Source organism: Ixodes scapularis, unplaced genomic scaffold, assembly GCF_016920785.2.
Source record: "Ixodes scapularis isolate PalLabHiFi unplaced genomic scaffold, ASM1692078v2 PGA_scaffold2__306_contigs__length_199485367, whole genome shotgun sequence".
NCBI lineage: Eukaryota > Metazoa > Arthropoda > Arachnida > Ixodida > Ixodidae > Ixodes > Ixodes scapularis.
In genome coordinates, this window is record NW_024609857.1 from 126,377,173 (window position 1) to 126,401,147 (window position 23,975).

Consider the following 23,975-nt stretch of genomic DNA (forward strand, 5'->3'; position numbering starts at 1 on the left):
GTCCTCTCACTCCAAAGTCGTTAAAGGGGGTGTAGCTATATCATGCCTTACAAGCGCCTCAAATGAGTCTTGTTTTCATGCCCTCAAATGTATTTTTGAAGCTAAAATTGAGAGGCTGACATCCTTGGGTTTTTCAATGCAGGTGCTGATTGAGGTGGTGGGCACATCGGTCAAGAAAGTGAGAGGAGCTCGAAAACCTGAGCCCGATTTGGCAAAAAAAGAATTGTTGTGTTCATGTATCTGCACAGAATCTACCACAATCTTAAAAAAGGTGACTATCCGGTCACCACCCCCAAAAATCACTCATATTTGCCAATAGGTTATGCTAAGGTAAACAATATAAAAAAAAATGTTTGCTAAAACACCAACCCCCACCCTTATGTGTCCTGCTCCCTGAGTGTAGTATAAAGTATGCCCCTTTCTTGTGGTTGAGGCTATGTTGGGCACACCGGACGGTGTGTAAATGACCGGCTACGAGAACACAATACCTCTCTAAAGTCCACGGTGGGGGGTCATCTACCCCACCACTGTAAATCCTGTATTTGTACGTCGTTTTGTGAAAAAAACAAGATAAGAGGCAGGTACTGGGAAAAACAGACCAGATAACTTTTTGAAGCTTTTAATACACTAGGCATAAACGAGCGATGTTTCAGCGTTTTGTCTGTTTCATTAACAGAAGAGGAAATGGCTTTTTTAAAATACTTTTCGTGTGGGTAACTTTACGTGTCCTCCACCAGGTTGCGGGCCCTTAAGCCTGCGGCCCCTCGTGCCTGCGCGACCAACGCTCGAGCTGAATGTGTTCTGTACCTCCTTCTCTTATTTCGTCAATAAATAAGTTGTGAGTGTGCGCTTGTCTGCCGTCGACGTGTTACTCTTCTCTGCCCCTGTCCTTTTGTGCTCAACTGTAGCTGTGTTCAAACTATACCAACTCACCCAACTGTCTACATTACTACGAAAAGCGCTGTGAAAGACTTGAAATATTTCTCAACGTACTTTACTAACCACGAGGCAATGGTCCTCTCAATTGACCTCATCCCACCACCGCGGATACCACCGCAACCGTTACAATGCGAAGAATTCACGCCAAACATATATCCCTCTGATGAAGAAAATATTGTCGCAACAGAAGATGACATAATTACGACAGACCTACCATTAGATATAGATAATCGCTTAAATTGAAATAAGATTCTTCGTTCTTCAGCAAAACGGTCCGAATGTTTCCGGACTGTGGTCAGCGTATTTGCAAACACACACACCGAATCAGTAGAAATGATTTGTAATGCATGTGGAAAATATTAATCGAAAGCAGTTCACCAAAGGGACTACAATAATTTGGCGATCCCACACTTAAGCAGTCTTAAGTGTCTCAGCCGAAGTTTTACAACCAATTATTGAAGATAGATTGCGTGGTGGGCGTCCTTGGTTTACTGTTTCGTCAAGCGAGGACGTACGGTAGGTACCTGTGTACGCGTGTATATGAATATGTTGTTTGTGCTTAGTGGTTTTTAGTCACACGTGTCTCACAGAAATACGTGTGTTGTGCGTCAAGCAAGCGACTATAAGGGAGGATTCAATTGACGTGCTTTTTTCAATTCCTCTTTATCGTTGTTTGTACAGCGCAGGCCCAGGACTCGATATCTTAAAGCGATTCAAGCGAATAATAATACTCCCTAACGCGAACTTTTTTTTTTTTTTTTTGTTTTCGAGTTGCATGGTTACACACTTTCAGTTAGAGCCTGGGTAGTTTAAAAAGCTATCCCAGTAGCTTCGTATAACATGTGCATACTGTGCAGAAAGCAGAAAAAGTTTGATCACATTCCTAGACTATTAAGACGCGGTCTTTTTATAAGACGTCCCGCAACTGACCCTCAGTAAAGACTTCTCATTAACGCCCCATGGAGTAAGTTTTTTGGCAGTAGAATGGAAAAATAACGTTCCCTGCGACATGGTCTTGCACAGCATATAGCGTGCCGCATGACGGTGCGCCACGCGGTATTCACCCCGTGCATACGTATTTTGTTGAGCACATCTCTGACGGAATTCTTTAAAGACCAGTAACCTACAACTGAGTGGCTGGCACTTTTTGAGGTGTTCTTTACCCTCAAACACTCGTAGCACGTTCGACGTCAGCCGAGATGGCTAGTGTCTTTTAGTGTTTCTTCGCGATAGTGTGACACTACCTTGTGTCATCGTCCAAATCCGAAAAAAGCCGCGTGCGTGGCAGAGTTGGCAACGCATGCGGCTGCAACGCAGAGGAATAGGGCTTGAACCCGTTTCGTTGCGGATCTTTATTTTATTAATTATGTACGCTTCTTACAAATTAAATATGGTAAGGTGACAAGCTGGGTGAGTTGGTACTATTTGAACATGATAAAATATTTAGCGCCTGTCTGTCTTCTATGTTCGGCTCCAGTTCCTGTTCTCGTCTTTTTGTGCGCTATTTTTTCATCGTTTTCATAAAAATTCCTGCCCATTCACGGCTGTCATTGAGTTTCTTGTTCAGAATATTCCTGAGCATGGCGTGTGTATGAAAGTAGCGGTACCGCGCAGCCTCGGGTCAGTCACCTTCCGTCGCCGACGCAAGACTCATGGCCCATTTCTCTTTAAGTTTGTAGGTGCACGTTCATCTTATTGAGCGTTTATTTTTCGTTCTAAATTAATCTCCTTTTTTTTTTATTGGTGACAACAATGCACCAGGCGGAAAGTGTACATGAATCAACGTTTAGAAAATTATGTGACTTGAATACATAAGCTGACAATCCATCGTTAGATACGTCTTCAACCGAATCAGCCACTAATAATGGCATATGTGTTATGATTATACTCACTTGCAACACAGTTATATCTAAAGCTACCTGAGAATATATCGTACTCCAAATCAACTATAAGAACTGTAGAAGTGCGTGCGATGATTTCTGTGAAATTGTTTAGAAGTTCGGATGCTCTTTCTTTCATCGACGTATCGCAGGGAAATGGTAAGGGAGAATAATAAAGTTATCATTATGTTGCAATCGCCAGACACTCATTATCTCTTTTTTTTTATTCGAAGTTACAGTTGTTTCTTTTTTTTTTTCTCCCCCGCAAACCCCGCTTTGACGAGAATTAGCACATGGCAGAGAAGTTAACGATCAATACGCATCGTGGGGCCAGATAAGTGAACTAGAAGCGCCTGTCACAAATTCCTGCCAATGCTCAAAGCTATATGCGATCGTGCGTCCGAGTACCTTGAGCGTTGAGCAAAGCGGTGCATGAGCACACTTCTTTGAAATCGCAAATACGGCGGCTCGGTGCTTACGCCAATATTGTGGCTCATGGGACATTCTATATGCGGAGGAGATAAAGGATTTCGTGTTCATTGTTTTCCACCGTCCCGAAACGCTCTCTGAAATCCGCTACGATATATAAAACTCTGCAGGCAACGCTGGCGCTGCGGATGCGAAGTAACTGTTTCTTCAATGCGGATAAATATATTAATAAATACATCGTTTGACCCATTGCTACACACTGAGAGCTTTTAAATTCTGCTTCAACAATGTATTATTACAAGAATGTATATTCATTGTGTGAGTTTCGAAAGCAATTAACTAAGGTAATTTTATAAAATAGTGTTTTCTTTAAAATATTTTCTTTATTTTTTATCTTTCGTTCAAACCGTAATTTTTGTACGTAATACAAAATCAAGTGAAATCAAGTGTTCTATGTACTAGCGATACCGATGAAAATTATTAAATTATTGTTCGGGAGTTTGGCTAATTTCACATTCAACTTTAAAATAGTCCTCACTTAAACTGCTCACTTTCTGTTTTCATAAAGACAGTTGAGATCACAACTTAGATAACATTTTTTTTTTCAAATATTTTAACGCATCTCTTCTTCACTTTTTGCTAGTATGTAGAAGTAAGTAATAAAAATGATATTTTCTTTCTATAAAGTTCGCAATATTTTGGGAGTTATACGCAAAATTACAAAAAACAAGTTACAAATGTCATCTTCATGGCGCCTTAGCTGACAGTCGGAAGGGTGACGCGTTCGACTGTCCAATTGGCTGCGGGTTGGGTTCCTGACGTCCTCTCAGAAGCCCCAGGCCCCTTGTCGGCTCGCTGATAAGCATGCTTGCTTGACCTTCTCCGCGGTCGGCTACCGGAGTTAGTAAAGTACGAAGTTGGGCCTCGTTGTGTTTAAGCGGGTGAGCCTATGGGTGGCCCAGCGGAAAAAAGAAACGATCCCATATTCTAGCTCGATCCATCATTTATCGTTTTTCGTAATCTTCTCGTACCCGCTGCAATGAGCCGCTCTTTCTTTCCGACTGGACTACGCACTTTTGAAATTTTATATTTCTTTTTGACGGGGCTCTTATACAAAAAGCTACTTAAAAAAAAAAGTAAAGCGGTTGGTGGTATTGAATATTTTATTTTACTTTTAAATACATTTTGACGGCTCTAACCTATCACATAGTTCCTCTATGCAATGTGACCACTCATCTCTAGTACTCACACTTTTGATATCACAAGATACCACGGAGGATCGAGGTGTTTTTCTGGTATTATTTGAATTAGACATTGATGCGCCATTATATTTGCAACTTTGCTTTCGTCCATTGGTTTGCTCAACTCACCATAGAGGCAGAAACACCAAGAAAAGCATAGGATAAAATATCAAATATTACTCGCCTTCACGTGCTAAATGAAGCCGTTAATAGATATTTCAAGAAAATATAATGACCACTCAACTAACCATATGCTAGTTCCTAATAATCTGTTGTAGTTACGAACAGTCATTTCAAGATAATATTATGTGTCAGATAATTTAGCTCGTTATCACCACAGTGGTTCTTCTAAATATCGCAAAAGTCATAACCAGGGAAACAGATGACCGAATTCAAACTAAGCTTTCAAAGTAAGTCGACCACTCATCCCCATATATTTTTCTGCATTTTGTTTTGTGTAGAATAGAGCATTTGTAATTATGTTTATGAGAAGACTGGCTTGTCAAGCGGGGGGAGGTCAAACTTAATTTTGTTTTCAAATACTGGGTTTTTTTCGAAGCGCCTACGCAAAGACTTTTTCCCAAAAAAGGCTTTTATCAGCGAGGATCATTATTTGGTTAAGAATTGTTGTTCAATTACCCAACTTAGTTCGATGCTTCACAATAAGACGTACTCCGTCTATGAGGAATGGAAAATCTGCCAGTGTTCTTTTTGGCCTCACTTAGTAACGTCCTGGAAATAAACAACAACGCATCTTAACGGCGTATCGCCACTTCGCTGTTCTACAATTTATTCCGATCGGGGCTAGAACAGAAGTCCCGAAAGCCAACCGAAAATCGCATGAAATTCTGAAAATTAAAATATTTTTTCATGCTTCTTTAAGAATGCAGTACTGCAAGTACGTTACAGATATCTTTTGTTGAGGCTTATTTGTGCTCGTTGTTGAATAAAAACCCATGTTTTTGTTTTTCTAAAATATTTTGCTGAATTGATTTTTGAACTTACAATTTTCTCGTAATTCTTTTACTCTTCTTGACAGGTATGTTTTAACCATACTAAAGACAAGACAACTCCAACAAAAAGGCATACAAGAACAACAAGCGCGATGTGTATTCCTATGATTTCGCACAAATCCCTTACTTCCAGTTTTATTTGCTCATCCAAACGTGCGTCTACAAAATAGTATAGTTCTTGGGTAGTCCGCAGTCTTCTGCCGTAAAAGGTGTAGGGAATTTTTTTCGAACCAATTTGATAAATTCCGTAACCGTGCACGGCGATCCGCAGCCGTTTATTGGGAATACAACTGGATCTGCAGTCCCATTTCTGTACAGGACTCTAATCTCATGTTCACTTTGATTTTGTCTTGTCACCTCGAAAAGCACTATCGAGCCATAAAAAGGCTTTTGGGAAAACGTTTCGTTGAGAACCATCAGAGTTGCCATGATATTCAGGTCGTGATAAGAAAAAAAGAGGAACTTGGTTTCACTAGTTGCATTTTCAAACCCTGAGATGACAGTAGCGTTCTTGGTTTCGTTCCTTGCAGGCTGATATCGTTCCTCAAGGAGTGTGGCAATGTCCCTGAAGAATAAGAGGAATATCGCAGTTTTATGTTAATAACTGGAATTAATATTATAACAAACGGAATTTTTTTTTTAATTATGCTACACAAAGGTAATAAACCATGACGATTTCTAGAGGCGAACGAGAAAAAGCCAACTTGATTAATGAGGAAATAAATTTGTTTGCTAAAGTTAGAAGTGGCACAGGCCACTTTTGATTACGTGGATACCGCCGCCGTGCTTTGGCTAGAATGATTATTGCCACTCACGGACAACGGAAGAATATTTAAAACAAAAAAAAACAAAAAACAAGGCACTTCTCTTGGCGTTGCAACTGACAGGTTTTCTCCAGGTTGTCTGATTTTCTCAACAAGCTCCCTGTTTGTAAATACGTAGAGCTGTATATATTTTAAAGCGGAATTGTGGCAAATAAACATTAAAAATATCCATATATTGCTTGTTGTACAACTTAAATTTAAATCAATTTAAACTGAGTATTGAAGCACTGTCGTCTCCAATATGACGGTGTTCATGCGAGTATCGACCCATCGGTACTGCCAACGGCAACTAGCGGCGCCTCCACGCATCAGATATAGCATGCGCATCACAGAAAGAAGTCACACGCTGTCGTGCTAGTGTTTATCTCACAGCGCGCTTTCTAAAGAATAAAAAAATTACCGTCGCGTTCCGGAAACTATATGCCATACTTGTGCCCGCTTTTTATAAAATGTAATGAATTACAATTGCAAATTACCGAGTCTCAAAAGTAATGAATTGCGGTTACAAAATCTTTCGCTGAAAAGTAACAGATTAGTTTGTCCTTATGTTGAAACTTACTTTCACGTTACTTTTCCCGTACACTTGTCAAGAAAACAATACAAACAGTCTTAATGTTTCCAAAAACGTTATGCAATACTACATTTCATTGCTCATACTCAGGAGTAGAAAAGCATGATGGAAGGCGATGGAAAGAAACAGAGTCCACACAGCGTTGTCTTCTTGTTCATCGACTTTCTCATATTTGCGTATGCCTTCCACAGTTTTTTACTGGTCTTAGTGACCAGACATACAAAAAAAATCGTGTTTTATTTTCGGACGATGTTTTCTTCACTCTCTTTTTTTTTCTAATTTGCTATGTTTATGCTGTTTAATAGCCTGCTCATGTTGCCCCACGTTTTGCATTACGTTCATAGTTTTAAAAGGTTACGAGTAATTGAAGTAATTCCTTGGTTACCAGTAATTGTAACGAAATTACATTGCAAATTACTGCCGCAGGAAAGTAACATGACAATTACAAAATAACTTGAAAAAGTAACGGATTACAAGTAATTTATTACTAGTAACGGATGACTTCCCAAGTCTGAGCATGACACACGGAGCGACGGCAGCACAACCGAGCGCGTAGAACGTATTGATTTCGTCATTTCAGTAAATGGATAAAACATATCGCCGCATCATACCCAGACGGACAGGAAAAAGGAGGTAATATGCATTCTTGTAACAGTCGAATTGTTCTTTCTGTGCAGACACGTGCCCTCTCCGTGGTTCACGGAAGCGCCTCTAGTCGGTACTGGCAGTACTAATCGAACGACGGTCCCATGTTCAGCGTCGTATCAAAGATGACAGTAGGTGAAAAAAAGTTATACTGTTGCGTACTCTAAATAAATATTTACGCCTTTTTGCATGAAACAGTTTAATACTCTCTTAATTACCTTACACAATTACATTAAACAAATATTGTCACAAATTATGGCTGAGGATGCAGAAATTACTGAGAGGAAATAAAGGTTTATAGAGTAAACTTGTGACGAAACCATAGTACAAAATGTGGCGTTGAGGGCGTCAACGTCGGCGTAAGGACAGAATCGAGCGCTGGCGTGAGATTAACTCAACGCAACAAGAAATTTGTGGCTTTAGATCCGCTCCATGTTGGAGGATCTTCTAAATCAGAACATTCGATGACTGTCTAGAAAAAGGTTAAACACTCCAGATGATGAACGAAACGAAAAACCTGCAATCTAGGAACTCAAACCCCATCCTTCCGCGTGTGAGCCGTGCTCGCAGCCAACTCGCCCACACACGCGACAATACAGTTTTTTCACGGTAATAAAACCCGAAACCAAGGAACATCAGAAGGGGACGAACACAACACAACGTCTCAACGTTGTGTTTTGTTCGTCCCCTTCTGCGTTCCAGAGTCTCGGGTTTTATTACCACGAATCATCACCAGCTCGCTTTTTTTTTTAAGTATTATTACAGTTTTTTCTTTTGTTTTATGGGAACTGGAAGACTGTTAGTCACACTTTAGTAGTGCTTTCAGATGCACAAGAAAATGAGCAACCATGTTTTTGATGCAAAGATTAAAGACTTCGCATCTGGGGGAAAGTTTCAAAAATACATTTTTTTGATTCGGGTACTTTGTTAAGCGGATGTATAGACACTTTTCCCTTCTGGCACAATTTTACAAAACTCCACATTCACTTCCTTCGCATCAACGACACCATGACAGATCGAGACACCTGCTTTTTTATATGCTGAATGATTGTACAAGCATAACCATGTAATAAGGAACAACTTCTGAACCTACGGTCAAGAACCGAATCGTTTATGAAAAAATAAGAACGTACTATTTTAGTGTGCACTGCAAGACAAGCAAAAGTACGGCATCCCAGCAAAAAAAATACCAGCTCTTTTTTTTTTTTTTTTTGCATTTTACACACTTAAGCTATCTACGCCTCATGGCACAAATATTCACGTTTCCCTGAGCCGCACTTTTACTGGAAGGATAGAACTATGCAACTAAAAAAAGATTGAGGAAGGGGCTCGGTCAGTATTTCTTTACGCACGAAATTTTAACAGTCTCGAAGCAGAATTTTGTCAAGGCAAAAAATTGCATTCAAAGCTTATCTTTGATATCGGAGCTTTTTTTTATATATTTTAGTGCGACTGCCTAATTGAACACCCACGCCGTCCCCATTGACTATTAAAGTTGATAATAATAACCTCATCCGTATACCCTAAACACAAGAAATAACAAAATGCAGAGAAAAATGAATCCACCCATCATGCCAGACAAACGTTTGGATTGGCACAAGCTTGCAATCTTGGATGCCTAACTGGGACCTAATGCAATTTTGCCCCAAGACGTTAGTTAGTGCCAGAGTACTCGTATTTGGCGTCTTTATGCATTTCCTTTCACTCTAGACATGATTGCTCAAGTGTCAGTCTTGAGCCAAAGATGCCGTGTAGGAACCCAAGATCCAGTGGGGAAGCCTGAATCAAACACTCACTCGTTTGACCATTTAGGCACAAAGTTGCTGCATGCAAATCAAAGAAAGTGAAGTGAAGCTTGTCACTGGCCTTTGTTGTGCAATTTCGGCCCATAGCTGCACATGAAAGCACATCTACCAGCAGTGAAGCCTAACTTTCGCACTTGTTTGGCGAAATAGGGCGAAGAGACCCTGACTTTGGCCTAAAAAACTTAATCTACATTAACTTCTTCGGGCTTTTTAAGGCCCTAAATTTGCAGACAAAAATAAATATTGACCCAAGAACTGTGCCCCCTAGGCAAGTTTCTAATTGGAACTATGTGTCGATTTTCATTATTAAAAAGTTAATTAACGAATTTTAATTAATTAGCCGACTGATCGTTACGATTAGCCCCCTTATAATATGTCCCCCTGGCCGTATAACTCAACTCCACAAGAGGCATAAGTCTAACTTTCACGGCTCTTTTTAAGCAAATCTGTTACACTTAAAAAAACACCCTACCGTAAAATAACCAGCAAGCGCCAACTCAAACTTTGGAGATAATCGTGAAAAAATCGGGGGATGGGCCCTTCTTCGCTCATCAATCCTACATATAAATGTACTTTGTGTATTTTCTCAGATTCTACAAATTTGGGAATGGGCACTTAGTGTGGTGTGGGCGGATGCACGGTATTCTACGGTATATATATATATATATATATATATATATATATATATATATATATATATATATATATATATATATACCGTATTTACTCGCGTATAGGTCGACCTGTTTTTCAAAAATCGCCTCATCAAAACTGGGGGGTCGACCAATACGCGAATCCCGGTCCGTTCTCATCGCGCGCGTCGGCACTCAGCTGACTCAGCGACAGCTCGCCTGTACTATCACTCTTTCTTCTAGCGCGTAAAGTCCCTTGATACTTCTTATACAAGTAACGACAACCCATACAAATGACAAAGCAGATTCCGCTGGAAGCGAATGGCGGCATTCAGTTCAAACCTCTGCTGTGCGCCGCCATTCGCTTCCTAAAACCTGCACCGTCACGCAGTCGGCGCTTCAAAGAATGTCGCTACTTGTAGGAAGGTCTTATCTAGGGACTTTACTAGCGCGGTGCTTGCAGCGCCCCCTACCGGGAACATTAAAGCGGCCCCACGGCAAACAAAAGATGAAAAGACGATGACTACCCAGTCACATGATCACCACGCTTGGAGCCAGTCACGCAACACATGATCACGTCACATGATCACCACGCTTGGAGCCAGTCACGACGTTGTGCGGTTCCCACACAACGTCATTGTCAGAACAAATGAGAAGGGATTTTTCAACGACGATTTGGTTTTGGAATGGCTAAGGCTGGTGTGGGACCGTCGTCCGGGTGCTTTACTTGGTCTTCCGAACATGCTCGTTCTGGATTCCTTCCGCGGACATCTGACAGCCAAGGTCAAGGAAAAGCTGCGCTCATCAGGAACCGACCTCGTCGTGATCCCCGGAGGAATGACGTCGCAACTACAACCGCTGGACGTGATGTTAAACAAGCCGTTTAAAGACCGTGTGCGAAAGCTGTACACGGAGTGGATGGGGAAGACCGACAACCCACTCACTCCAACGGGCCGAGTTAAGCGGGCATCCCTCGCCGAGGTTGCATCATGGGTCGCGGCCGCCTGGTACAATCTTCCAGACGCGCTTGTCGCAAGATCTTTCAAGAAGTGCGGTCTTTCAAATGTCATGGATGGCACCGAGGACGACGCCGTATACGAGGACAGTGACAAAGAGGACAGTGATTCGTGCGCATCGTCGTCCGATGAGTGATTGCGAAAGTGCAAAATAAACATTTCTTTTAGCCCTGTACGATCATTGCTTCCGTGCTTGATATGTTCGCGTAACACATCGGCGATACTGCGGGCGTTCGAGTGGCCGATTAGTCACGCGGTGCCAGGCACCGCGTAACGGCGGCTCAGAGCTTGCGGGGGTCGACCTATACGCCGTTCCAACTTTTTTTTTTTTTTCGGGGGTCCCGAAGTTAGGGGGTCGACCTATACGACGTATCGACCAATATGCGAGTAAATACGGTATATACGCGACCATGCTCTATATATATATATATATATATATATATATATATATATATATATATATATATATATATATATTGTGAGGGTGATAAAGACTGGTTTAATGGCGTAGATGATTCGCTGCCACACACTGAGCAATGCTCTTAGTAGCCACTGAACCGAGCCAAGTGCACGTGCTTGACAATCCTCTCTCGGCCCCTCGTCGTCTTCTATCCAACACTTCCCCCGGCGGTAGAAGGGCCGGCCACCGGCACTGGCGTCTTCAGAGGTGGGGTGGATGGTAACGTTTGATTCGTGATATATGAACAATATCGCGTGACTTGGTGCGATGATCTCGGGGAGGTGCGACGGGCTCTACTTCGTAGGATGTAGAAGAGACGCGGCGAAGTATACGAAATGGGCCGACGTATTTGTGGAGCAACTTTTCGCATTTTCCTTGCTTACGGATTGGTGTGGCGAGAATAACTTGATCGCCAACTTCGTATGTGGTGTCGTTGTGAGTCTCGTCGTGTCGAAGCTGTTGTTGCTGCTGAGATTGAAGGGTGCTGAGACGCGCCAGTCGTCTAGCATCGTCGGCACGGCCGGCAACCTCCGAAGGATAAGATGACATCGGAGAATCAGGCACAAAGGGCAATACGGTGTCGAGAGTGGTGGCGGGTTGACGGGCAAATAGCAGATAATACGGCGAGAAGCCCGTCGTGGCCTGACGAGCGGTGTTGTATGCGAAAGTAACGTATGGAACAATAACGTCCCATTGTGTTTGATTTTCTGCAACGTATATGGACATCATTTGCGACAGCGTGCGGTTGAATCGTTCTGTTAGCCCATTGGTTTGCGGGTGATAGGCGCTGGTTAGTTTGTGAACTGTGTTGCATAGGTGGAGAAGCTCGTCGAGAAGTTTAGCAATAAATGGGGTACCCCGATCACTTATTATTGCCTGAGGAGCTCCATGTCGTAGGAGGATGTGGTGCAGAAAAAAGTTCGCAGCCTCTTGAGCTGTGGCGGCTGGAACGCAAGCTGTCTCTGCGTACCGGGTTAAGTAATCCACGGCGACAATTATCCACCGGTTATTGCTTGCAGACACCGGGAAGGGACCCAAGAAGTCAATTCCAATTTTTTGGAATGGTCGATCGGGCGGTGTAATGGACTGAAGATGGCCGGATGACTGCGTGGTACGTGTCTTGTGCATCTGACAGGGGTGGCATGTCCGAATGTACTTATTGATGGTGCGAAACATGCCTTGCCAAAAGTATCTTGCACGTACCCGGAAGTAGGTTTTTGCAAAGCCGAGGTGTCCTGCAATAGGGTCGTCGTGGTGAGCTCGCACAATGTCTTGTTGGAGGTTTCGAGGAACAACGAGCAGCCAGGTCCGTCCATGTGGTTCGTAGTTTCTTCTGTAAAGGATCCCATCGCGAAGAGTGAAAAGTCGAGCTCGGTGTTGTGTACGCTTTGTGGCGGAACCAGGGATCCCCATCAAGCACTCAATTATAGGTTTCAAAGTGGTATCGGATGCTTGGGCAGATGCGATGTCGATAGTATCCAATACAGTGATGGGAGATACGGGGCCAGTAGGGGCTTCAGGTGAAGTGTCGCGGGGCAACGGACAACGTGAAAGGCCATCTGCATCAAGGTGCCGCTTTCCGGATTTGTATAAAACAGTGAAACTGTAATCCTGAAGCTTCAGGGACCAGCGTCCAAGGCGGCCAGTCGGATCTTTAAGGCTCGCAAGCCAGCATAGGGCGTGATGGTCAGTAACAATTTTAAAGTGTGTACCATATAGGTATGGTCTAAATTTTAAGATCGCCCAAATGAGCGCTAGGCATTCACGTTCGGTGATACTGTAATTTCGCTCACACTTGCTGAGAGTTCGGCTGGCGTACGCAATAACGCGAGAACTGCCATTTACATTCTGGGCGAGGACAGCTCCGATTCCATATCCACTAGCGTCCGTTCGGATTTCTGTCTCTGCCCCCTGTACAAAATGACCGAGAATTGGGACCGATATCAAGGCATGTTTGAGAGACTGGAATGCTGCTGCTTGTGTTGAGCCCCATTGGAATGTGACGCCGTTCTTTAGCAGCAGGTTAAGTGGTTCGGCGAGATCGGAGAAACGGGGTATAAATTTGCGGAAGTAGGTGCAAAGTCCTAGAAAAGCGCGGATATCTGTCTGGTTTTTGGGTATGGGGAAGTCGGAGACAGCTTGAACTTTGCCTGGGTCTGGGCGGATCCCTTCGGAACTGACAAGGTGGCCCAACACTTTGAGTTCCTGAGCTGCAAACTTGCATTTTTTTTAGTTCAATTGCAAATTAGCGGCGCGAAAGCAGTTTAAAACCTGGCGGAGACGGCATAGGTGGTCTGAGAACGTTGCGGAAAAAACGATGACGTCATCGAGATAGCAGAGGCAGGTGTTCCAGGTTAGGCCGCGGAGTATGGTGTCCATCATTCTTTCGAACGTCGCCGGAGCATTACACAGCCCGAAAGGCATCACGTTAAATTGGAAAAGACCGTCTGGGGTGACAAATGCAGTCTTCGGCTTATCCGTTTCAGCTACCGGGATTTGCCAATAACCGCTAGGTAGGTCTAAGGAAGAAAAGAAGGACGAGCCTTGAAGTGCATCCAGCATATCATCGATGCGAGGGAGGGGATAAACGTCCTTTTTGGTGACCTTGTTCAGGCGCCGGTAGTCAATACAGAAACGCCACGAGCCGTCTTTCTTTTTCACCAGAACCACGGGAGACGACCAAGGGCTTGTTGAGGGTTGTATAATGTCGCTCTTTAGCATATCGGTCACGTGGTCTTGGATCACTTTCCGTTCTGCAAGGGATATACGATATGGACGGCTTTTTATAGGAGATGCCTGGCCTGTGTCGATCTGATGGTGCACTTCCGATGTCTTTGAAAGCGGTGATCGGTTGAAGTCAAATAAGTCACTATATGTCTGCAGGAGATCGACCAGAGCGTTCCGTTGGTCTGTATGCAAATTGGTGTCAATCATCTGCGTTGTTAGGGCGGAGGAGCACACATTCTTTGAAATTGATGGCGGTAGAAGAATGGAATTGTCATTTAACAAAGTACTGTAGATTTCGTGCTGGTAAGTTCGAATGATCGCGATTGCAGTTCCTCTAGGTAAAATAATTGGAATGGCTGAGGCGTTTGTGAGGTACAAATTAACACGGTTTCCAATGACGATTACGGTGGAGTAGGGTACAAGCAAGCCCTTCTGCGTGAAGCTGGTAGGCAGCGGCTCAACAAGTCCGTAAGTGTCTTGGAAATGCATATTGGACGTGAGTGTTACGGCACAAGCAGTCAATGGAGGCAGGTTTATATCAGTTGTAGTTCGGAGGAGAACGGGATGCAAGTCAGGATTATCTTCGATATCTGAACAGTTCAAATGGAGCTGGCGCTCGCCGCAGTCGATTACGGCATCCGTTGATGCCAAGAAGTCCCAGCCTAGTATTACGTCGGCAACGCAGCTGGAGAGAACTGTAAAGATGACAATGTACCGATTTGCACCAATGATCACGGAGAAGGAGAAGGTTGAACATCCGAGAGGTTGAACCAAGTCTCCATTCCCCATTCGTAAATAGCGTCCAGGTGCTGGCGTCATAACTTTCCGCAAACGTCGGCGAAAACTCTCAGAAATGCATGATTTGGCGGCACCAGTGTCGACGAGGGCAATGAGGTTTTGTCCATTAATTTCAACAGCAACAGTAGTGGGGCCATCAGTCGGAGGATTTATATAGCAATTTGTTACTGCAGCCTGACCTCCTGGAGCGACGCAGGCTGCTGGCTTCAGTTTGACGTCTGGTGAGTTGGAGCGGCGACGTTGAGGGGCGACACCGAACGCGGTCGTCGAGGGTACGGAGACGGAGATCGGCTTCGGCGGCTGTCGCGATGTGAGAAGGGGGCTTGACTTTGAGGCTGGTTGTCAAAAGGGCGAGCGTCGTCATCAGTAAAATAGCGTGGGCGAGGTTCAGGGTAGCGCCTATACTCGTTGGCATTCGATTGTCGGCGGCAATATCGGGCGACATGACCGGGTGTGCAACAGTAGAAACAAATGGGTCTGTGGTCTTCAGTCCTCCAAATGTCGCACTTTCGGCGAGGGATGTGTGGTCTTGACGTGAGTGGGGATTGATGCGGTAGGTAGAAGGGTTGCGGGTCGTGTGGCATTGAGCATACCAGCGCAGGTGCGGACGGCGCAGCGGTGCATGTCGGGGTCGCTGGTGTAAATGAACCCAACGCAGCGCGGAGCTCGTCCTGCACAACTTTGTGCACGCTGTGCGTTTGGGGACGAGGTTGGGGAGTGTCGGCAGACGCACGGAACTGATCTAAAAATGATCGCAATTCTTCGCGAATAATATTGCGAATCAGCGTCGGTAGATCACGATTAGAAACAGAGGCAATAGAGACCTCTGGTAGGCGATCAAAAGGAGGCTTTGAGATGCGAGCGCTCTGTAGTTCCTCATATGTCTTGCACTCGGTGATGAGCTGTTGAACCGTCGTAGGCGATTTGGGAGCGACGATGGCGAAGAGGTCTTGTGAGAGCCCCTTGAACAAGTGCCGGATGCGATCTTCCTCTGTCATTTGAGGATCGACTCTGCCGCAGAGACGGAGAACGTCCTCGATGTAGCAGGTGGAAGACTCTGCAGTGGACTGAAATCGGCGAGCGAGTTTATCTTTCGCCTGCTGCTTGCGGTGTTCAGGTTTTCCAAATGCGTCTGAGAAGGCGGCTGTGAAAGCGTCCCACGAGTTCATTTGATCTTCATGATTGTCGAACCACTGCAATGCAGTGCCCGTCAAATAAAACACTGCATTGGCCAGTTTGAAGCTGTCATCCCAGTGATTGTGATGACTTGCCCTTTCGTAACTCTTGAGCCAATCAGTTACGTCCCTGTCGGGTGAGCCACTGAAAAGAGGAGGGTCCCTTTGTCGGTTCTTGATGCGCGGTGCTGACGGTGTTGAACCAGCAGATAGTTGCCCGTTGGAACCACCGGCAGATGGTTGGCCGTTGGAATTGCCTCTCTCTTGGGACATGGCCGGAAGAAGGCGTCTATTTCGCAACTCCAGAATCGGGTTATGGAGCGGAGAGGTCGAGGAACTTAAAGCACCTCCACCACCTGTGAGGGTGATAAAGAGTGGTTTAATGGCGTAGATGATTCGCTGCCACACACTGAGCAATGCTCTTAGTAGCCACTGAACCGAGCCAAGTGCACGTGCTTGACAATCCTCTCTCGGCCCCTCGTCGTCTTCTATCCAACAATATATATATATAGTCATTTATTTATTTATTTGTGGATATCGTGCGCAAAAGAAAAGTATTCGCGCTTAGTTTTTTATTTAAAATTATAATGAGGGTCTCTTAGTATCTTCAAACTTAGTATCTTCAAACTTGCATCATTTTGCGTCACTTTCGGGCTGGGCGGCTTCTTTGGAAGTTCAAAAGCTGGACTTTGTAGAGCTGTCCTGCTCACTCGGTATTGACTGCAGGGCAGCCTAGACGCCATCTGTGTTCTAGGCCAATCGTGTCTCCAGTTAGGGTTACGGGATTACAGTCTATAAGCTGGTGATAAGGCAGAACACGGCACCTGTCTGAAGCCCGAAGTCACACATAGCATTCACTACACTATCAACCTTGGGTGCAAGTGACAAATCCTCTCGTTGTGGTCATTCTTGGGATGCCCCAGAATCTAAGCCTTCTGTGTGTGCTCTCCCGTTTCGGCCTTTCCTTCTGTCTCTTTCTCTTGCTTCTTAAGCTGAGAGCGTGGTAGTAGGTGCGCACTTGCGGAACCAATCAGCCGTAGACTTTTTATCGGTTGACTCGACTCTCTGTGCGCGGGAAATTGCAGAAGCGTGGTCGCGTGGTGTGACAGATGACGCATTAGCCGTTGGCAATCTCCGAATGCCTGCTTGCGGACCTGGTGTGGAGTGTGGCGCCCTGCGTGGTTGCTGTGGATTCTGCTTCTGTAGTAAATGGTATCTCGTTCGAAAAGTCCAACCCGTATATTGGAAAGAAGCGATTTCTTCAAAAAAGCCCGAGAATTGTTTGTGATGCTTTTAAATTTCGGTCCCAGAAATGACAGCTTGTGCTACATTGTGTTGGATCTTTACGGACACCTTCCTTCTCGTTTTTGTGTTTCAGTGGTTGTTCTGCCGTGCCAGTGTCGACATATATCTCGGATTACACCTTTCAAGTCCGGTATCGTCAACGTAAGTGCCCTGCAACCTACTTCGTGACAATTGATCGTTTTTCTACAGATACTCTTCCAGATTACCTCTGGAATTAGGCCGTGTTTATCTGCATGCAACCGGGAGAATAATTTTCCCGAAATTCTACCAGCAGTGACTTGCCGTGGAATGTCTGAAATCATGTCAGAACTGCAGGTAGAATACTGAATGTTTTATTCTGCGTTTTGTGATAACACCTTCCAGGGCCCCTTTTCGTGGATACAGATTTCATAGGCATATTCCGTCGACATATAAGTTTCACCGACGATCGTTACGCGAATGGCGATAATCCTGCTTTCCCTGGGAACCAAGTCTATCAAAATGAGGAGTGGCGTAAAGCAGCTTAGGTAAAAAATATAAAAGTTGGTACATGCTCAATATGCACTTGGTATTTTCCTTATAGAGATGAGAAGTAACTTTTGGTAGACATTTGTAGAATACAACCGTATATATAAAGGTTGCCTTATTTCATTGGGTCATATCTGGCCTAACATGAGAGGCAGATATGCCCTATTTGGCAGACCCAGATATAGATATATCAAAAATTGGGCATATCTAGCCACGTTGGCCTTATATAAATTTATATGCTCTATATGGGGGCCAGATATTCCCAATTTTTTTATAACCATATCTTGTTTTTTTTTTTTATGTAAGTCCAGATAACCATCTTTGTAAGAGGTACTTCATGTCGAGCAACCTCTATGATCGAGAGCGAGGCCGTGCGTTCGACTATAGGAAGCAGCTACTTGAGCGCCTCCCGGACGACGTCGCGAATAATCTCGCGGATGCCCGGTTTACTTTACGTTCCGTGAAAGCGAGTTCGTTGTTCAGTGCACAAGCAAAGAGCATGCCGATGTAGGGCATTGGAAATTCTGAGCCGCCGTTCTTGCTTTAGTTTTTAAGTTTCACAACCTCTGAATGTAGCTTTAAAGTATAAAGTTTTTTTGTGTTTTAAACGGCGTTGGCGTACCCGATTTCATGTACATGTGTTTTGAATTTTTCAAGGCGTGCCAAGTGGGTTGGTTCTTACGTTTGATACCTATAATCACCCTTTATACAAACATTGTGCCATTACTTAAACAGGCAGTAATATTAACAATTTAAAATTAAATTTTTCTCGATTAGGCGTGTTCAATCCATCAATGTATTGTGAAAAAACAACTCACCTTAGAAGTTCGCCTCCCATGTGCCTTATTAAACCTTCAGCAATCAGGAGGTAGAGTCTTCGAGAAGCGTCGGATAGCTCACCATATCGCTCCTCAAACCAGTGTGGGATCTTTAAGCCGTACTCCTTCTGAACTAATAAAGCGTCAAGTGCGTCCGGAATTATTTTATTGTTTTTAAATAAACTAATTTGAAGCTCCCAAGCGGCTCTCACAACAAACCACGCCAACTTGAGCAAGCCGCTAAATGGATTAAACAGCTTCCATAGAATTTTCTTGATCTGGGGCTTGCAAATTAACCTGCAAATATAAAAGGAATTCTCAAGGCATGAGACAAAGGTCTGCATTATATAAAATAATATTGCAGTCTGTTCGAATCAACCAAACGCGGACTGTTTCCTTGCATGCTTCGCGTCTAACTGACAACCGAAATTATGTTTTCAACTTTTTTGTGGTAATCAAGCACTGCAAATATGGCTCTTTGTGACATTTTATTTTTATCCCTTCCAGGTTACTTTTACCTTGGTACTTAACACCAGGTGTAGCATAAAAGCACACCGATACCTCTGCGGGTCAGAACGTAATCTACCAATTGTTTCGCATAAATCCTTGCTCTGCTTCATGTCTCCATTGTTACTTCCAACATCTCTGCAGCCCAGATAGTTTTCCTTTTTCTAAAATACGCACCCTGTTTGTTGTATTTTTTTTTTTTTTGTTGCTTTTTTGTGATAATTGATCCAAACGGACTATGTCTTAGATCAGGAGTCTGAAACACGCGGACCTCGGACCGCATACGGCCCGCGACTTTCTGGGACGTGTCTCGAAAGCATCCCGCGGCTACGAGGCCCCGTTCCCATGCATTGAGAGCGCTACAAGTTCTATAAATAATAAGTTCATATCGTAAATTAATTTTCCGCTCGAGAAGCAGCTCTGCACAGATAACGTGTTCCCTTATATTGCAATATTTTGTTTTTGTTTGGACTGCGTATTGCTTTGTGTAAATATTTACGTCTCAGCCCTTTCTCGTGTAAACTGACCGGAACGAGAATACCACTATATTAGGCTACAAGCGCTAGAGTTGATCAAAGAGGCACCCCGGCCGCATGAACTCTCGCTCAGCAGAAGCCACTGCCGAAGCTATAGCTATGTCCTCGCGGACTTCTGACCGTCAGAAGACACCTTCAAGATGCCAATATTTTGTCGTGTTTGTGCTATAAAGATTGTCAGGAAAGAAAAAACTGCCGTAGGAGCAGGTATTTGTTTCCATGACTGATGAGCCTAGTGAACTGTGGAACGGGGCAACGATAATATGATTTATTTTGTTCTATCGAAAACTGTCCTACGGTGGCGTTTTATATCTTATCAAATCAAGCGTGGGCCCAAAGTAGACGTATATTGAAATCATATTTAAAAATATCATTTGCAAAACAGCGAGCTTACAAAAAGCAGAGAGCAGGAAGTTCCTTTTCTAGAGACTCTCTGAGGTGTCGCTGGGAGGGTCGACTGCTTTCCAACATAAAACAGCATTCGTGCTAGTTGTTTTTCTTTTGTTTTTTTTTCTCCCAAAAATGCCCAACTATCCTCCCCTCTTCCGGTTTCCCACAAGCTTTCGGGGTGGGCTATCTGGCCATTACACTAGACTGAGTTTGAAACCCCTCAAGGTGAACAAGAACAACAAAGTTAAGGCAGACACTGTCGCCGGTAAATTAAGCTTATGCTCGCAAGGTTACTTGAGGTACAGGAATGCAGTATTAGAACCTGCACAAAACCAAAACTCTGTCATCATTTTTTTAGGGCATTTTAGTTGTATTGTTTGTTTGTTTTTTTGTTTTTTTTTTTGTTTTACATTGTTTGTTTTAATATTTTGGGATAATCGAGGCAATCAAGGCTCTTTTATTAAAATAACTCACTTTTGTATTTCACTCACTTCAGTGATTCGGGTTATGTACCACAATAATTTGTACCCAGAGTATATTCCTATTGTGTGTAGTTTTGAAATATTACATTAAAAAAAACGAAACAATTGATTATACCGGGTGATTCAAGGAGACGGCAGGCTTTTTAAATCGACCGGAAAATTCGGTTTCCTAACCTATCGCGGTACGACTTTGTGCAGGGCTGCCCAGAGATGGTGCATTTTTTTTTGTAAAATTTGCAAAGAGCGAACTTACCTGAGGAAAAAGTAAAGAAAGAAAAAGGCTTAGCTCCTATGGAAATGCAGCGACGCCACCGGTCTTCAAACAACACGGCGCCGTTTCACACGAGAGACAAGAGATGGCGCAACGAACGCCACCAACAAACGAGCATACGGCGCCGAGAGCCAGCGTCTTCAGCAGACAATCTTTTCGACTCAAAAGCGGAGTGCGCTCCGCGGGCGGCGACAGTCCCGGAAACAGAAACAGGCGCGGTAACAACAAGGAACTTCAGTTCCTTGTCTGCTCAATACGCCGGTTCTCGGCGTCGTCTGCTCGTTCGTTGGCGGCAGTTGGCGTCGCGACCGCTTGCGTCATCTCTTGTCTCCCGTGCGAAACGGCGCCGTGTTCTTTGCAGACCGGTGTCTTCGCTGCGTTTCCATAGGAGCTAAGCCTTTTTCTTTCTTTACTTTTTCCTCGGGTAAGTTCCCTCTTTGTAAATTTTACAAAAAAATGCACCATCTCTGGGCAAGGCTGCACAAAGTCGTTGCGCGATAGGTTAAGAAACCGAATTTTCCGGTCGATTTAAAGAGCCTGCCGTCTCCTTGAATAACCAGGTAGATTTTTCTGTCATTTTCCCCTTTTTGCCCAACATCATCATCATAATTTTATTTTTATTAAAATCGTTTCTTCTGCATGATTTCATTCCTTTTTATCCCTTAACCATTCCAATAATAATGAAATACGTTTACAAATCTCTGTAATGCGAAATCAGAGCGCAGCTCTTGAGGAATTTCAATTTTGCAATATACCGTGCTAAACAAATTGAGAAAGAAATTTATCTATATGCACAAACATAGATCACTTTCCTCACATACTGGTCTGCACCCTCATCCTCTTCTGTGCCTTGCTCCTCTTTCTTACCCTCCTCCTCCTCCTCCTCATTCTCAATTCCCCCTCCTCCCCTACCCCTTCTGCGTACCCTCTCCTCCTCTGCACCCTTCCCTCCCCTCCCTACTCTCCCCTCCTACATTTGCATATCCTCTTCTTCTCTGTACCCTCCCCTCCTTTTCCATACCCTCCCCTCCTCCCAACTTGCCCGCTAAATTTAGCAGAAAAATTGACGCCACGCGACCTCACCACCATTTCAATTTCAACGCTAAATATAGCGGGCAAATGACGTCGTAGAACTTTGTGTAACGTCACCTATAAATCAATCCAGTTTCTCCCCTATATTTAGCGGGAAAACTGACGTCACATGACCTTGTAGCGGCAGGTAGCGGCAGCGATCCAGCGCTTGAACGGCGCCACGCTCACGGGACAGGCACGAGCTAAGGACACGAGGCGCCTGGACCACGAGCTGCACGGATCTGGAATTCAGCGCTAGTCAAAATAACTGTGTAAATATTGTAAATTCATATCTAGAGTGTGATTTACCGAGCCTCCGCTCCTGCATACCGGTGACCTTGGACCGAGCTACCCCCAACTTCTTTGAGCTAAATGCTTTTTTTCCCCTTCCCCGACGAGCTTCAAACGCGTGTGATCCCGTGAGCGGTGTTCGAGGCTGCTAAATAAACTGCTCTATCTTTGTTTATGCGCGCGTTGTTGTTTGATTGTCCTTGCAGTTGCGATCAGTGGATTCGGCTTTGCAAGCGGTCTGACCGCAATGAATTGTTTCAGCTGTTGGGGTGAGGAAACGGCGCTCGCAGAGCTCGACGACGTCGCCGAGCCTATACGTTTCCATTGTGTCGTCTGTTTCCGTAAACTCCGAGTCCGCTAGAGGCCTCACTGTCGCGTTCGCTGCCGCTCCCATGGGTTGTCGGAGGAGTTTCCAGCCTTGGCGAAGCTATATGGCATATGATTTTGCCTTTTTTCAAAAACAGTATTATGTTTGAGGAACAAAAGACTAGATAGTGTCGCTACAGTTTTCAAAAATATTCAGAGATTGCCTTTTTGTTTAGTTTTCAAGCCATGGAGTTATTATAATGTACGCTATAGGTTCAACTGTCACTAGTGAGCCAGTGTCTATGCACCTTCGAGGATGCAAATTGAAGCAGAAAGCAATCGTCTATTTAAGCGGTGCTCCTGTGCATTCCTATGGGAAACAAGCTTGCATTCTGCCTCTTCGCAGGAAACTAACATGGATCAGTTTTGTAATTCAGGTCGTACCGAATAGTATGTACCTTTATTATCATTGTAAAAGTTTAAATTTTTTTCTTTGTCTGTATCTGTATTTATTAGTGAACGATGTTAAACTACGCTATATTCAAGACCCAAACCTGTTCCACAACACGTGCTTAAAAACACGCGACTGTTCTAAGCGAAATAACAATAAGAAAATGTATAGCGTGTTCAAGGTTCGCCAACATTCCGGTGACGTTGATATATTGCTGATATGGGCTCGCCTGCATAGCGTCCTGTAGTGCAGGCTCGACTTTAAATATACTGTATTTATTTTTTTGCTTTTTTACATGTGTGGGTGTATTGAACTTCATTTTTATTTATTTGGAGTTGTGAGCAGTGAGTCATGCTTCCTTAATTGTGTTTAAAACATGTTTAAAACAATATTGTGGGGTGTTAGCAGTGAAACTTTGTCTGAACTTTTTGCATGTATCCGAAACATTGGCCCAACTTGTATTTTTTGCTTTCTATTGTACTGAGTGCTAAAACTCCACCTTGCATCTGCCCTTCTAGGCTAATCGTATTAATAAACAAAGAAATGACAGGACTGCCACAGTTAATGGAAATGGCCACGTTGGGCATCTTTGTGACCGCTTAAAAAATACTAAAAACATAAAGAATTAAGTACGTCGTCTATGAAAGGTGTCTTTTTCTATTATTATTTCCTATGCCGGGCTCCTTTTATCGAGCACCTGATTTCTGCCTTCTCCCTATTTTCACAGATTTTGAACCTGCGCGTGATGTTTTGAACACAAAACAAGCGCCTATGCATATATGCACGAAGAAAAAGATTAAACCAATACACATTCATTGCAAATTAAAATATATTTCTTGCTCTTCACATTACTTTTATCAACTACACCCACAGAGAGTTACCAAT

General features: G+C 43.8%; 1 protein-coding gene across 1 annotated transcript in view; it reads right to left on the bottom strand.

The window, feature by feature from the left end:
* Window positions 1–5,661: 5,661 nt before the first annotated feature.
* The window catches only part of LOC115321954 (testicular acid phosphatase homolog), a 33,146-nt gene continuing 14,832 nt past the window's right edge, over window positions 5,662–23,975 (bottom strand). Inside the window, exons 3-4 of the mRNA XM_029982237.2 lie at window positions 18,786–19,082; window positions 5,662–6,067 (exon numbers count right to left, since the gene is read on the bottom strand). Of these exons, the coding sequence (XP_029838097.2) occupies window positions 5,662–6,067; window positions 18,786–19,082 (703 nt within the window). The remainder of the gene's footprint in view (window positions 6,068–18,785; window positions 19,083–23,975) is intronic.